The following is a 15,721-nucleotide window of genomic DNA, read 5'->3' on the forward strand; positions in this document are numbered from 1 at the left end:
GACTAAAACAAGCTCCCACATTCTTTGACATCTGAGTGTAGCATTAATTAAGTCAGTCTTGCAAGTAACTTCTTATCCACGGTAAGCAGGAAAAATGTTGGTTTTCATTTCCTTTTTAATGCTCTCTGGACAGTCAAGTACAAAGTAGGCAAATTTTAAAAGTAGGGATATGCAGTTTGGCTTTTCAAATAAAAAGAGATCTGGACATTCCTACTCTAAACTGACTTTAAAAATGCATGTCAGAGCATTACCATTCAGATTTATTCTTGCTACCTTTATTTTATAGAAACGAGTAATTTTGAGGTGAAATTACCAGAGGCAAACAACCAGAATAACCCTTTTTCAGAATTACAGTTTCTTTAAAACGGCTATGCAGGAAGTTTCTATTTGTCTCTCAAATTCTACTTTCCATTTTTCTTCATCTTGAAGATTGATCTGAATGGACCACATTAACCTCCCTCCTTGTTCTCTGGCTTCCACTTGGGTTTGACCAATGACAGGCACTATCAGGAGACGGAAGGATGGGAAGAAAGAGTGGTTACCATGGTACCTATTCACTACAACCTCTGCTTGCTGCCTGTTAAGAGTGGAGCCTGCTTTCCTTTTCTAATGTTACCACAGTCCTGAGGGAAAGAGTGGATTTCCTAATGCCATAGCTTTTACCTCTCACCCCTTCATTCCTAGGGATGGTTAGGATTCTCACTATTGCTAGCCCTGGGATGCTTTACTATTCCTCCTTGGTTTTATCAACTTTGTTCATACCTTTGGAAATAAGCTCTTCTTAAACTCTCTTAGATTATCCCCACCTTTGGGTGCATGATTTGTTTCCTGTTCACACCTTGAACAAAGCAGTTTTTTTGAAAGATAGCAAAGATAATGCAAAAAGTCTACATAAAGTCTACATTATCTCATGGAAATTTGTTATGTGTACAATACAGATCTAATGATTTTAATCTTTTAAAGATATATTTAAAAAATGGACAGTTTACAGTAATGTATAATATTGCACTCAATCACTTATATGGGTATATAAGGTGTGAGTAGTTGAATGATCATTTGGGAGTGGTAGAGGGTGTTCACAGGGAACAGGATGCTCTATCCTGACAGTGAGATGTTTGAGGACTATTTGGAACTAGGGGAGAAGCTCACCCATCCTCAAAAAAGAATCTTATTCCATTTTTGTGGTTTAAATTAATCCAGTATGTGCCAGGCTCTGGATTAAGTGCCTTACATATATTATCCTATTCAAATCTCTTAACTATCTTATTAGACACATATGATTTAAAGAAGATAAGTAGCTTGCTCAAGGTTGCAAAGAAACTCCATTAGTGATGGGAATTGACCTGGGCATTTTGACTCCAAAAGCCACAGAAGTTGGAATGCTGTTTTCTCTGTCAGGGTAAATTATCTCTGTTAATTGAATGCGCAGAGGAAAAGAGACTGCATATCAGTGAAACCAGAAGAAGAGACGGCACCCTCTACTGTGGTGAATCATTCAAGCAAACTGGAGGTCAATGAGACGGCCAATGTTGCAACTGGATTGTTACCACATTCACTTTGACAACACTGGGAAGGGAAGTGCTTTCAGCTGTTTAAGGCATTGTTATAAATGTGACCAAAAGTTGAAAGGATTCCTCGATCATAATCAAAGACCACCTCCTTTTTTGCACACCTCAATGTGGTACTTTACAACAGCACTGCCAAAGAGAAGAACTATCTGCAATGATGGACATGCTCTACATATATGCTGCCTAACATGGGTAGCCAGCAGCCAGAGGAGGCTACTGAGCATTTGAAATGTAACAAGTGTGACTGAGGAGCTAAATTTTTCATTTCACTTAATTTAAAATTCTAATTTAAATAGCCACATGAGGCTGGCCCTACTTGATAGCTACATGTGGCTGGCCCTACTGTGACAGCATAGCTCTAGAGGAACAATCTAACATGGGCATATCAGTGAAATGTTGCCTTCTATATATGTTTTAGAGAGAGAGAGTTTTATTGCAAACGTTAAGCCCAAGTGAACGAACTGGAGGCTACTTATGTTCCCAAAGAGGTTTATCAGCTAAAATAACTTCAATTGACCAACTCTGCCCCCAGATTCAAAGGCAAAGTATATTGCTGGAGTCTGATAGTAAATACAGTCATTGACAAGAAGCCACAAATGTGATTTCTGGTACCAAAATTTAAATAAAATTTAGTATTAGTCCAATCTTGCTATGGGGATATGTTCACAGATTAACTGAAAGTAACATGGCTAGTAGGAGACAAAGTAGAGACTAAAATTTATATCTCTAGCCAAATAATCCACATTCCTGAGATATATTGATTAATTACGAGTTAATTGTTCACTTGATTCACAAAAGCATCCTCCAGTGTTTAGAAAAACACCAAAACATCCTGAAAAAGCAAAACAATATTAATTTATATGAACTTTTCACGATATGATAAGTACAGTAAGAAATTTTAAAAATAGAAAATTCCTTAAAATGAAAACTATTTGAATATTCTAGGCTATTATTTTAATATCTGAAATTAAACACATAGTTTATATCTTTCTTATATATATAATTTAGAATATATATACCTAATATATTGTTTAGAAAGGGCTTGTAAATGCACCACGCTTGAAATGCTTCCCTATTCTCTTTGAAAGGAATATTGCCAAACATCTCTTGTGCAAGTTCTTTATTACATGGTTATAAAATACAAATATAAAAATCAGTTTTAAAAGATGATGTATGTTATAACCTTAACATTTTACATAATACCGTTTGATAGGATAGATGTAAAGTTCACAGTTCAGAATAATTTCCTAAACACAAAAGAAAAAGCAAGGACATAAAGTATACCTTGGTTTGTATCATTCTCTGTGGAATGTTGTTCATGGCATTGGAAAGCCAACCTTCAAGGCTTTTTGCAAAATTTCGAATGGCTTGGGTCAAGGCACCTAAACATTAAAGAATAAAAGCAGAATAAAAAAGGTATGAAAGAATATTAATTTTTGTGCTAGAATAAAAGAAAATGCTCGTACACAATATCTGATATAGCACAGAACTCATATTGTCCTCATTGATAAAACTTTATTTAACATTATTCCTAATTTTTAAAGCATCCAAGAATTATATTTTGGGCTTTTTCTTTTAAAGTTATTTTGTTCCCGGATACTTGTGACACTTTTTTGGGAAAAAAAGGATTCAAACATTTTTGCTTACAGCAACATATACCAGTTGTGAATATACTTATAGAATATTCTTGCTTGGAAAAAACACTCCTTTCATTAACAGTTTTGTGCTAAAGATTATGTATTTTTTTTAAAATTCTTCATCTTGTTCTTTCAAGCTCTTAATCTATTTCCATTTCTTTTATTAAAAAGAAAAATAATGCAAAGCTTTCTCTGTTTCTCTATGCATCTATTTACTTAGAATCTATGAATGGGAGTAATTCTCTCTCATCCTTGTTGAAACGGTAAAAATTAAAATTGTCTGAATTGAAATTTTTGGGCAATTACTTTCCATTTCATTTGGCAGGTAGAGATAAAGGATCAGTATGATAAAATTGTTGTTAGGGAAACCCATATTCTTAAGATATTCCTAAAATAGCTCATTCTGTATTCTTGACATATCTGTTAAAACCTGAAATAGGGATAGGTCCCATGACAGAAGATTTGATGGTGGTCATAAAATAATTAGAAGCATCTTCAGTTATCAGTGATGACTATGACTATTTTATAAGAAAAAATCTGCTTACTGAGATTGCTATATAGTAGGAGACAGAATACTTTTCTTGTACAACAAGTAATTCAGTTAATAGTGTTTTACTTCCTCTGTGCCCAAGGCTCCATAGTAGTATAGAGGACAATTATAGACATTTAATAGGTAAGTGCCTGAAGCACCCACAACATAAAATTCATCTTTGTAGGTTCTCTATAATGGGGTAGGTATCAAAATATGCTACTATAAGAAACACAGTTATATTTTGGGCCAAGGTCCCCAAGAATATTAATGTTACTGATGGGCTTAAATTCCTTGGTTTTTCTTTCTGTTGTCAAATGAGTCTGACATGATTCTCTATGCTTCTGTTAAAACCAGGTTTTATAAATAATTTCACTTACTCAAGTTATTTGCAAACAATATAAATTTTACTATTCCAATAATAAAGACAACTAAATGCATTTTTAAGAGATTTGTTTAACTGTTCAAAACTGGAGAGACGAGACTGGAACGGGCTAAATTTTGGTTAGGAAAAACACTCAAGCAGTGCAGATCCTTAACCACAAGGATCATCTACTGGAAACACTGAATTGGAAATTTCTTGAGAACCAATCTTTTGAAACCTTCAAAGCTTCCCACATTAGCCAAAAAAGGAAAAAAGAAAGAAAAATATTTTTCTGTTGTATTATGTGCTAAAACCATGGAGGGCAGGCATGAATGGAAATGAAAAAGAGTGAAAAAAAATTAATAATCCCTTTTGAAACAGTAAAATTTTGTTCAAGGTTCATTTTGGCAATCTGCATTTTCCATTTTTCCTACAATTAATATACAATAATTATTTAATCTGAAAAATAACCCCCAAATCTATAAATGTTACTTTAAAAATATTATGGGCCTGTTTTATCTAGATAAATTTAATGCAAGGGTGATTAGATAAGAAAAGATATATTTTGCATTTTAAATAATTGTGAATTTTCACTTTTTCTACTAAATGATATTCTGGGCCACCTTTGGTTATACTTGTAATTGTACATTTAAGTGTTACCCATTGAGTGCTCATACAATTAACGTTTTTTCACTTTCAGATAAATGTATTTTAGAATATAGTAGCTTCAAGCTGACATTAAATTAGTGTGATGTGCAGACTTTTTTTTAGCTAAAAAAAGAAATCCCATCTGGACAGAAAATGGTACAGTGAAGTGCTAGTAGCCAGGAAAATACAATTTTTAAAAATAAAATTAAGTTTGCTCTCTCTATAGGGATTCATGTATGTACAAAATTGTGCAGATTGACTCTGACAACTTTCAAAGGCTCATGAATGGATGGTTTGGAATTTAAATTCTATTCCAAAGCTGACTTGTCTCAACCTGCTCAAGATTAATATTAAAATGCATACAACCAGAAAACAGCTATCTAAGTTGTATTTTAAGCTTTATTTTGTTACACCTCATTGTAGAATGGGAATTAAATTTCCAAATTTCCTTGGTAGGATGGTATATCAATGCATCCTATAATTTCAGAGAGAGTATAAAACTATTTGGGTGTCTGCTTAATTTAGAGGCAAGCTATTTGACAGAATAAACTGTTTTTAAAAATCAAAATTTGCAAAAGACAAAGGTCAGTGTATTGTGTACTTAAAATTATGGGCTTGAATTAAACTAAAATTGATACAAGATTTAAAATAGAGAACTGTTAAACTCACAAGTTAAAGTCTTATGGTGCTGTTATAGAAGCAAAAGATGTTAGAACTGTTTAATGAATACTGATGTTGCTGATTTGCCTCAAAAAAGAAAGTACTTGCTGACATCCCTTCTTTTATCTCATGAGAAAAACTTTATGTTGGTAGTAAGATGTCAGAGGCTAACGAGCTACTCTATGCAACTTCTCATAAACATCTCTTGAGATTATCACTCAGAACACAGGGAGCAAGAGAAAAACAAGGTAAATCCGATTCTGGAACATAAATCAGTAGAGAGTTTAGCTAGTGAAACTTTCCATAACACCATTTTTAATCAACCTTTAGTCAGGAAACTTGGTGATAGAGTAGACTATATTAGCAATTTACAAAATTGTGAGATAATGTCAGTTAAGTTTTTTTTAAATTTCTTCCTATATAAATTTATGTGTGTTCATTAATATTATCTGGAAGTATGTTTAAGCATATATTTTAAGGTGGTCGGGAACATATTAAAGATCTTATACCTTCTACTGCTGTCTATTGTTATTTAGAAAAAAAGAAAGTATAAGCATACAAATGTTAATATCTTCCCCTTTTGTTCTAAATTCCTATTTTTGTATTTTCTAGAATAATTTAACACAAATCATCTGTGAATAGTATAAGTACACAGTAGCCAATTTCACAAGCTCTACACTTGCTTTTACTTTATTAATGTCAATGCAGAGTAGAAACTGTCTCATTTCTTAAAAAGTTAAGGTCACTAGGGTGTACTCATATAGATGTAGGCATAAAATAGTTTCAGCTGCTTCTAACAGTATCTGTGGTAGCATTTATATCATTGATATTTGCAGAAAATAGCTTTGTTTGCTACAAAGTAGTTTAAAAAGCACCATCACTTAAAAAGATAATCTAACCTATCTATGTAATTCCCATTTTCTTGGTAGTGGGATTACAATGCTTGTGTAGTTACAAATATTTTTCTCTTACAATGCCAGTTAACCATTACTGTTAATGGAAACTGCATTTGTAGTTCTTAACATGATGTAGGTGACAAAGTAAATGCTTTTATAATGGAATTCAACTTCAGTGGAAATCAAGATAGATTCACTTCAAATCAAAAGCAACCATGAAGGAGTTGGCCTAGCAATTACAGGTTTCCATAATTTTTGGCTTTATGAAGGGGACTGTGTCCTTGGGTAGAATAATTTTGACATGGTTGACTGGCCTGCTAGTGTTCTTGCAATTAGTTTACTTGGGCTGTTACATCTACAGGTTGGCTTTTTTATCAAAAAAAAAAAAAAAAAAAAAAAAAGGAAGAAAGAAAGAAAAAAAAGAAAAACATAAGACAGACTGAAAAATAGATCATCTTTTCCCTTTTACTACTGTTTTGCTCTAGGCTGCTTTCACGCAATACTCTGTGTTGCATGTTTTCTATCTGGCATATCTAAATGAAATTAGAATCACTATAGATTGCAATGTCACTTCTCAAAACTTCCTGGGTGGAATGTATGAGAACAAAAGCATCCGTACTCGTCTGCATTTAACTTACTAGGAATAGGTCTAAGGACGTCGGGGATGAGAATCTCCACCAAAGCCTGGTACATCCCATGGTCACAGTTACACATCCATTTCAGGATAGACTCATGTTTGCACAGAGTTATCAGCTTTGCTTTCGGAAGTCGACTTTCTATTTCACTCAGATTGCTGGTGTGAATAAATGTAGCAAATGAATAGATGGCAAATGAGGATAAAAAAGAAAATGGACTTTAAAAATAGTTTAAGTTTACCAAATATTACTGAGGTTAGAACTATACCACCATTGCACTGGTGCCATACAGCTGGCTATATATATATATATAGAGAGAGAGACAGATATATAAAACACTCCCCCAGAGCTGTCTATGCATATTCGTATTTTCTGACGGTATGAAAGGCAGATATGATAGTAATTCTATGAGGATGAAATAACTACCACAGTCCCTCAAATCAATACAAATGGGAGCTATACACACACACTGAAACCTCAAGAGAGCAGTTCGTGGTTTATTTCTAGGATGGCCAAAACATCAATCTATTCACTTAATGTCATCAGGTAAGGTTCACAACTGGTATACATATCTCTAATTTATTAGCTGTGACATCTACTCAGCCATGAAAATGAATTGGAAAAGATGTTGATTCTGACCTCGATTCAGTAATAGTAGTGCCATCAGTTGGAGTAGAGGGAGAATAGCGCCAGAATGTTTGCCACAATTTTTCTATCAGGCTAAATTGAAGATTCACAACAACGTCCAATATTGCCTAAAAAACAAAATGGTACCAGTATTACCTTACAATATTACTTATGGGACTGTGTGAGGACAACCTAACATGACAAGATTTTATATGGTCAAGTTCTCCCTTGGGGTCATAAGTTAACATGGTGAAACCACACTAAATTTTACCAAAGGAAGTGGAAGAAAAACAAAAAACAAACAAACAAAAAAACTAGCTAGCAAGAAGATAAAGGGTGGAAAAAAACTCTTGGAAAATTAAGCAGGATAACATTCTTTTCATAATGTACTCATGCCACCCTCACTTCTACCTCTTTTTTCTTCCAGTTTTCATTCTTACTTTCCTTCCTCTCTAGTTTCATTCATTCATTCATTCATTCATTCATTCATTCCTTTACCTACTGCTTTCTTCTGCCTCTACAGTTACTGTCACCCTACCTATTCTCAGACCTGGAAGGGTATAGAACATAGATTCAATTTACAGCAGTCCTCTTTGGGCTAGGTAACCACTGGCCATCAAAGTGGGTGGAAGTGAAGGGTGTGGAGTTGCTTTTGTGTGGCAGATGGAGTTAAGGCTGAACTAGCTTTGTCTAAGGAAGCTGACCACGGGTTCCAGTGTGTTCCCAGGTAAACAGAGGCTGGGGCAGAAACCATGGAGTCAGCAGGCCTTCAGTGGATACTGCCTCTCTGGGTATAGCATTCAACATTAAAGAGAATCCAATCCTATCTCTGTACATCTCCTTTACAGAACAACCTTAAGACTATCTACTTTTCAAATCTTGGGGGCCTCACCTCCTCTTTCTCCTTAATTTAATCTCCTGGAACTATTTCCCAGATGCATCAAAGACATTTTTTTTATGGTGCTTAAATCTACCACTTTCCCTATTAACTGTCAATGATGATATTTAATTTTACCCTGCCATTGCAATTAGTTTGTAAATAAGTCTTCAGGTAAAAGCAGGCATAAAACTAAAGAATAACTTGTTTGTGCCAATAACACATGATTGTGTGATTATTTTGGGAATTAAAAGACAAAGGTAGTCAGTATAGTATGATTGATGTCATCACCTTTGAGGCGAAGGTAAAACAGCCCCACAAAGATCTATAAAATTCAAGGAAGATAAAAGAAATCGGGGGACAATCTAGAGAGTCTATCAGAGTAATGTAGGCAAAAACAGCAACCATAACTTCATATTTGTCGAGTTTGGGCCACCTGTATAGGTGGCCCTGTATAGGCCCTATGTATGATACAGAGAATAACTGATATGAAATATGTTCTAAAAGTATAAAATGTTGCAAGTAGTTAAATATTGAAAATGAAGATATGGAGACAAATTAATTAACACAGTCCTCAGTAACAATAAAAATGCAAAATGCAAGTCCTGAAAATAAAGGGCATGTAGATGTCCCTCATCCCAGCAAAGATCAAAATATTCGCAAGCAGCAAATTTTTTAACTGCTTTCTCAATTGTAGCTTAGGCACATTCCAAGAGACATCTCTAAAAGTGTGAGGCAACTATTAATACCTTATACATAATACCTTACATAGTTCTATATAAGAGATTGCTGTAAGAACACTTTTCTTTTAACCTACATTAAAATTAAAAAGTGTTTCAGCAACTTGTATAAAAAGTTATACTTGTTCCTTATATAACAAACTAGTGATACAAAGATATCTTTGATAAATAAATTGCGAGAATTCCCAATAATAGGCAAAGTAGGTATATTAATCTTTCTTTAAAAATATGTACTGTAGGAAATGTGAAATATAATCAGTGTATCTTAAATTCAGTATCTCTTCAAATTAAATAATCTCAAATAACTCTTTCAAAAAAGACATTCATAACAGCTTCATTTGAGGCAGTTTTACACATGAATAAAACATTTTATCATTTGTCCACCTACTTTCAAATATGTTCAGACTAAAATATATAGGCAAATATAAATTAAAATAATCCATATTCTACTGGCTTAGGGCAAATGACTATGGGACTAAATATGAGATTCAGGCAGCTGTATTTCAAAAGTTTTTTCATATTTATTCAAAATGAATATTTATTAACAGGAAAAAATAATTAGAATTTTTCTTTTTTATATATGCAGCTCAGCCCCGTGAGAGAGATGGCATGAACACTGGTAATTCTGAAATAAATGGGGATCATTCTGTGGACTGCCATTTTCCACACAGATTATAATACATGCCTCTATTTCTTCGTATAAAGTATATTTATTTTTGAAAATGGTATGTTAATAAAAATCTTACAATCCAAAGGCTCTTTCAACCTTATTCAGGCGAGTGTGTCACTTAGAATAATCTTACTGTATGTTTTGTAGCAATATAAATAATTATGCTCCAACTTACATTTTGAATAAATAGGAGAAATTTTTTAAAAATCCATCATAGGTTGGACGTGGTGGCTCAAGCCTGTAATCCCAGCAATTTTGGGAGGCTGAGGCGGGTGGATCACTTGAGGTCAGGAGTTCAAAACCAGCCTGGCCAACACAGTGAAACCCCATCTTTACTAAAAATATACAAAGTTAGTGGGGCATGGTGGTGCATGCCTGTAATCCCAGCTACTGGGGAGGCTGAGGCAGGAGAATCGCTTGAACCCAGGAGGTGGTGGTTACAGCAAGCTAAGATTGCACTACTGCACTCCAGCCTGGGTGACAGAGTGGGACTCTGTCTCAAAAAAAAAAAAAAAAAAAAATCCATATAGATTGATTTGCTTAAAGCAAGGTTCACTTGAACACGCAGGAATGAGAAATTGTTTAGAGAATCTTTATACAAATCTTTATTGAATAAGATGATAGATGTAGAAAGAAATAATTTTTTTCTATATACATAAGGAAAATCCAGAACTTCTCTAATATGGGTAAAAGCATAGTAGTCAAAGGAAAATGAATATTAAGTGCTTTCATCATTCCAAGAAATGTTGGGAACTGATAGGGCACGTTGAAGAACACTTCTGGCACACGCTATGTTAATAAGGAGAGAACCTGCCCTCAGTTGTTAATAATCTAGTACCCTTGACAAGCACTCAGATTTGCTCTAGCAATTCTTATTTCTGAAGTGGGGGAAAATATCTGTTAATGCTATGAGCTAAGACCTCTTACTGCATACTGCATTATCAGCAGCCAGGAGGACTGCCCAGGAAATCCAAAGGATTATCTTTTACTCCTAAGCAGATCACAAATATCCCTAGAATAAAGCTACTTAAATTCTAAATAGACTCTTCTTTCAAAAGGAGAAGCACTCAAGAAAACTCTTATTATAATCCATTATCCCCTTCTTGCCAGGTGAGCTGTGGTACATTAATATGCTGGCATGGAGAGAGTTCACCTCCTAGACAATGAAGCAAATTCTGATGTGGGATACTCAAAATGAGAGTAGGAGTAGGACTAGAAAACACCAAAAGGAACCCTAATTAACCACAAAAGTGAAACAAACAAAACTGGAGCCTCAATGATCCCTGGAAAGAACACGTAAGGTGCTTTATTAAACATTTCCAGAAATTATTTTAATAGAAATATACGCATGATATAAAATTCAAAAGATAAAACTGGTCTGTTGAAAAGTTGAGTCTCTCCCCTGTAACTCCCAGTCACCCAGTTTCCTTCACAAAGGCAACCACTGTTAACATTTTCTTGTTTTTCCTCCTTCTGGAAGGAAAAGGAAGATACATACATATATAAACATACATATACACCCATGTTATTTTTCACTGAAGTGAAAATATGTATACATAATTTTTTGCATTTGCTTTTTCCTTTAATATTAAATCTCGAAGTGATCCATTTTAGTATTTTTATAGAGTTTCCTATTCTTTTTGATGGCTGTACAGTATTCTACTCTAAAGATTGTATTAATACCATATTTTATTTATGCAGCTCCCTATTAGATAAAGAAATAATAATCAACCTTTAATTATAACCAATCTTTTGCATTTAAAAATAACACAACAAATGTCCTTGTACGCTTCTCTTGTCACCCATATGTAAGTATTTTTGTAGGACAAATATGTAGACGTGGAATTGCTACATCAAAGGATTCATATCAGGATAGGCTTAAGAAATAGAGAATAAAATTTATTCTCAATTTTCTGCATTTCTCATCTCTCCACTCTGAGACCAGAAAGAAGAAAAATGAATTTGTTAGTGCTAAAAGATATGCTCAAAAGAATTAGTGCTAAGTTCGTCTGTCCTTTAGGAATAAGCTTGATTATTTTATTTTAGCAAGTTGTCTGGCAAAACCTAGCATGTGTTCATACTACATTTGAAAAGACTTACCTCACAGTGCTCTCTATAAAGACTCTGCAGTGACTTGATATCCTCAAAGGTAGTACCATCTGGCAGAGAAGAGATTTCAACTTCTCCAAACTCTGGAAGTGCTCGAGATGCATCTGTTACCATGACAACAGAACAGAAAAAAGCTATTGTGGATGGTGCCAATTACAGATTAATGAGGGAAAATTTAAGAAGACCAAAAAGAAAAACAAATTTTAAAGGTCAGGGGTCCAGAGAGCAAGGCCTTTTTATATTAATATTTTACAAGTAAAACTAAGCACCATCATCAGCACAAAATATAAAACTAAAGGGAACACAAGAATTTTCTAGAAACAAAATCTGCACTACAATTGTACTGCAAATAGTATACTGCACATCACAGTTTCTCTCAACACAAGGCCCCTATTAAAAGAAAAATATCTCGAGTTTGCTAGTACCTATTTTAGATATTTTTATTATGTTACTTAACTACATAAAAAAACCAGCTTTAAAATCATTATGTTCTTAACTGTTATAGAGTCATAAACCTAAAGAGCTACAAAGTGGATACAAAGAAAACTACAAAAATAACATACAACTTAACAACATTAATTTGATGTGATGGATGATGCTCTCGTCCTGTAACTAAGTTATCTCTTGCAACAAGGATCAGTATTGACTGCTGCAGCAGAGGATCTTTTGGTTCTGACAGGTCTATACCAACATGTGCTTTGTGGTGGCTGCTTCTCCCATTACTCTTCTATGCACAAATGACCGTGAAACTTTCCTCCACACAGGATACGGGGACATGATCTAGGCTTCCCTTGTGAGGGAGGCATAATTTACATAGTAAGTCTCTCTCTGTTCTTTTCTTATTAGCTCTGGACAATTAATGTAAGACATTTTGGTGCCTATCTTATCATAAATCCAGGTACAAATATGGAAACTAAAATTGCAGAACAGTATTTAGTTCTAGTTTTCTAAGTAATCCAGAATATTCTTAGTTTTTAAGATGATAATTGAAGTGAAATCACAAAATAAAATTCTTGTTGAATGACCAAGGGTCCCCAAGAATATAACCCGAGGACTTCAGTCTGAGAAATGCTGCCCTGATGTTTTCAACTTCAGTAATGATTCCAATCTGAGAGTCTATTTTAGTTGTCTTTGTCAGAAAGTGCACATAGACACATATACACACACACAGACACATACACACAGTCACTCTCTGATAGCTTCTACTTATCTTGACTCGTTATATGGAAAATATGCATGTTCATCTCTAGAAGAGCTGTCAATTAAATTAAAGTGCCACTTTTTTGCCCCTTTGGCTATGGCAAAAATATGAAAAATATGCAAGTTTTTCTTCCTAACTCTTTCAATAACAAGAAATATGCATTCCATCTTTAAATTACAAACAATTACAAAAAGAAAGTACTGTGATTAATTTAAATGAATAAATTACTTTTAAAAAGTTTATAAAAAATTTTTTTCTAATCTGAGCCTGTGCATATGTAACTTTATACACAGGAAATGAGAATTCTTTTTGGCACTTGAAGTTACTACTGAAAGTAAACAACATAATTTTGATCACAAAAGCCAATTAATACAAATTCTGGAAAACAATTTCATAGCAATGAGTCTTTAATTCATATGCATAAAAGTCCTATACAGCTTGAGATTTTTAAAAATAAGCTCTAATAAACACGAACAGACATGAACTAGGACTGTTATACATATGATGTGCATAATTTTGGCACCAAAAAAATCTTTCTATGTCATTGACATCTATAATAGACATTGCACTTGGAGAAAACACTACCATTGTTCTCTTTTCAAAATCCTAGTAGCAACTAATATGCATTACACCTTAACATACCTAAAAACTGTTGATGATGTTGGCTTTGGGCAATTACAGTTTGCTCAACAGATGTGCCTGTCTGTTGACCACTTCCTGTGAAACCATCTGCAACCCCATCCACTTTCTGCATAGGCTTGTACCTAAAAATATTAGATGGAAAAAAACAAATAAACCAAATTATTCCTTGCTTTTTTGTACTACCCGAAACTCCCAAAGCATTCAGTTTCATACTATCTTCTTTAATGTCTCATGATAGTTGTAGGATTTTTTTTTCCTTGATAGTCTCATAAAGTTAGAATGCAATATTTTTTTTTCAATTGTGAAAAGAAAAAAGGGGGAAAGGGGTGCATGAAGGGTACCCATTTTTGGAAATCCAGAAATTTACCTAAGAATGAAAGAATTATAAGGTATTTCTTTGGACAGCAGGAGCAAAGATGTCCATGGTTAAGTTTTAATATACAGCTTGAAAGTAACTTTTAATGGCCAATGGATATATTGGAACTTTAATCTGAACAATGATCTAGGAGCTCAGGCCTGAGAAATGTTGATGAATGGCTTTCAATTAGATAATATCTCTAAAACATGATCAACCTACAAATCCTATCATATTGTTTTTCCTATTTTCTAGAACTTTTCGTGCATCTCAACACATTTATCTCCATGACACTTATCAACATCCTCAAATACAAAGGCCATAAGCATCATTTTGTAGCAAAATATATGCAAGAATCCATCTACAAACAGAGTTTATCAAATTAAAATAAAGAATCAAACTCAGCTAAAGTTATGTATCTTTAGATCCTAGTCATATGAACTTATGTACTTTTCATACAGCTAAGAGAGAAAAAATGTGCTTCAGTGGCATAGGGAAGAAGGAAGATGTCTTGGAAAAGAAGTTATCATACACCAAAAAAAAAAAAAAAAAAAAAAAAACCTGGCCAAGTCTCCTAGGATAAGCAAAACAAAATAAGTAAGCAGCAACTATAATTTCTTCTTTTTCTCTGATTCCACTTATTTTTCTTCATTTCAGAAATTTGGAAATAACAGAAAAGCATAAGAAAAAATTAAAATCTAAAATAAACTTACTATCTAGAGATAACATTCACATTACGCTGTCTGGCCTCCCATTCTTTTTTTTCCCTATTTCTAATTATATTTACAAACAAAATAAACTATTCTCACCATCCAGACACTTGACCCCTATACTGATATTATAATTCAACTGCATCATTAATGCATAGTTACTATGAATAACAATGCCCCTAATATATGAACAGGACATACTCAAAGACGCCTGCATGCTGACACCAGATATGAAGTGACTGAACCTGGCAGAACATCATACAAACTAATGCTCAGCTTGCCTTAGGAAATGAATCAATCTTGGATGTTATCAATTACAACTCAGATAAATGAAACTTTCAAAAAATTGCCAAATCTCTCATAATGACATTTACATGTACTTCTTATGTGACAATATCTTACAAACAACTATGAAAAACAAAAAATAAAGTCAGAGGGGGAAGAGACTGGAAATCAGTACGGCACTCTTCATCCTTATGAATATAATTTTAGTGATGACTCCTCATTACCAAAAAACTGATTGCTGTTTTCTAATGAGAGAAAAGAACTCAGGTCTAATCTTTTATTTAATAGAAAAACCTTCTGGGAGGTGCTTTACAACTGGGGCCATATCCAAAGATAACAGAAGAGTTAGCGTTGTGATGTGCTATATGTCTTGTTTATAAAAAATTTAATGTTTTTCTGATTTTTTTTTCCTCCTTAAAGAATCATCTTTGAGAAGCAAAGAAACTTTATGAAGCAACCACTTTGTGTACATGTATGGTAGAGCAATTGCTAACCATTCTGTTGTAGCAGATTTGAATGATTTTAACCTTATTTTGTTCAGGAAAGTTTCTTGTCCTTATTGATTCAT

At 33.7% G+C, this 15,721-nt stretch overlaps 1 protein-coding gene across 4 annotated transcripts in view; it reads right to left on the bottom strand.

The window, feature by feature from the left end:
- Positions 1 to 15,721, bottom strand: part of RFX3 (regulatory factor X3) — a 309,035-nt gene that overhangs the window by 50,011 nt on the left and 243,303 nt on the right. For all 4 annotated transcript variants that reach the window (XM_007969367.3, XM_073021548.1, XM_073021549.1 and 1 more), the window contains 5 exons: positions 13,804 to 13,925; positions 11,952 to 12,064; positions 7,577 to 7,692; positions 6,941 to 7,095; positions 2,853 to 2,950 (listed from right to left, as the gene is read on the bottom strand). In XM_007969367.3, the coding sequence (XP_007967558.1) occupies positions 2,853 to 2,950; positions 6,941 to 7,095; positions 7,577 to 7,692; positions 11,952 to 12,064; positions 13,804 to 13,925 (604 nt within the window). The remainder of the gene's footprint in view (positions 1 to 2,852; positions 2,951 to 6,940; positions 7,096 to 7,576; positions 7,693 to 11,951; positions 12,065 to 13,803; positions 13,926 to 15,721) is intronic.

The sequence above is a fragment of the Chlorocebus sabaeus genome, chromosome 12 (genome assembly GCF_047675955.1).
Source record: "Chlorocebus sabaeus isolate Y175 chromosome 12, mChlSab1.0.hap1, whole genome shotgun sequence".
Taxonomy (NCBI): domain Eukaryota; kingdom Metazoa; phylum Chordata; class Mammalia; order Primates; family Cercopithecidae; genus Chlorocebus; species Chlorocebus sabaeus.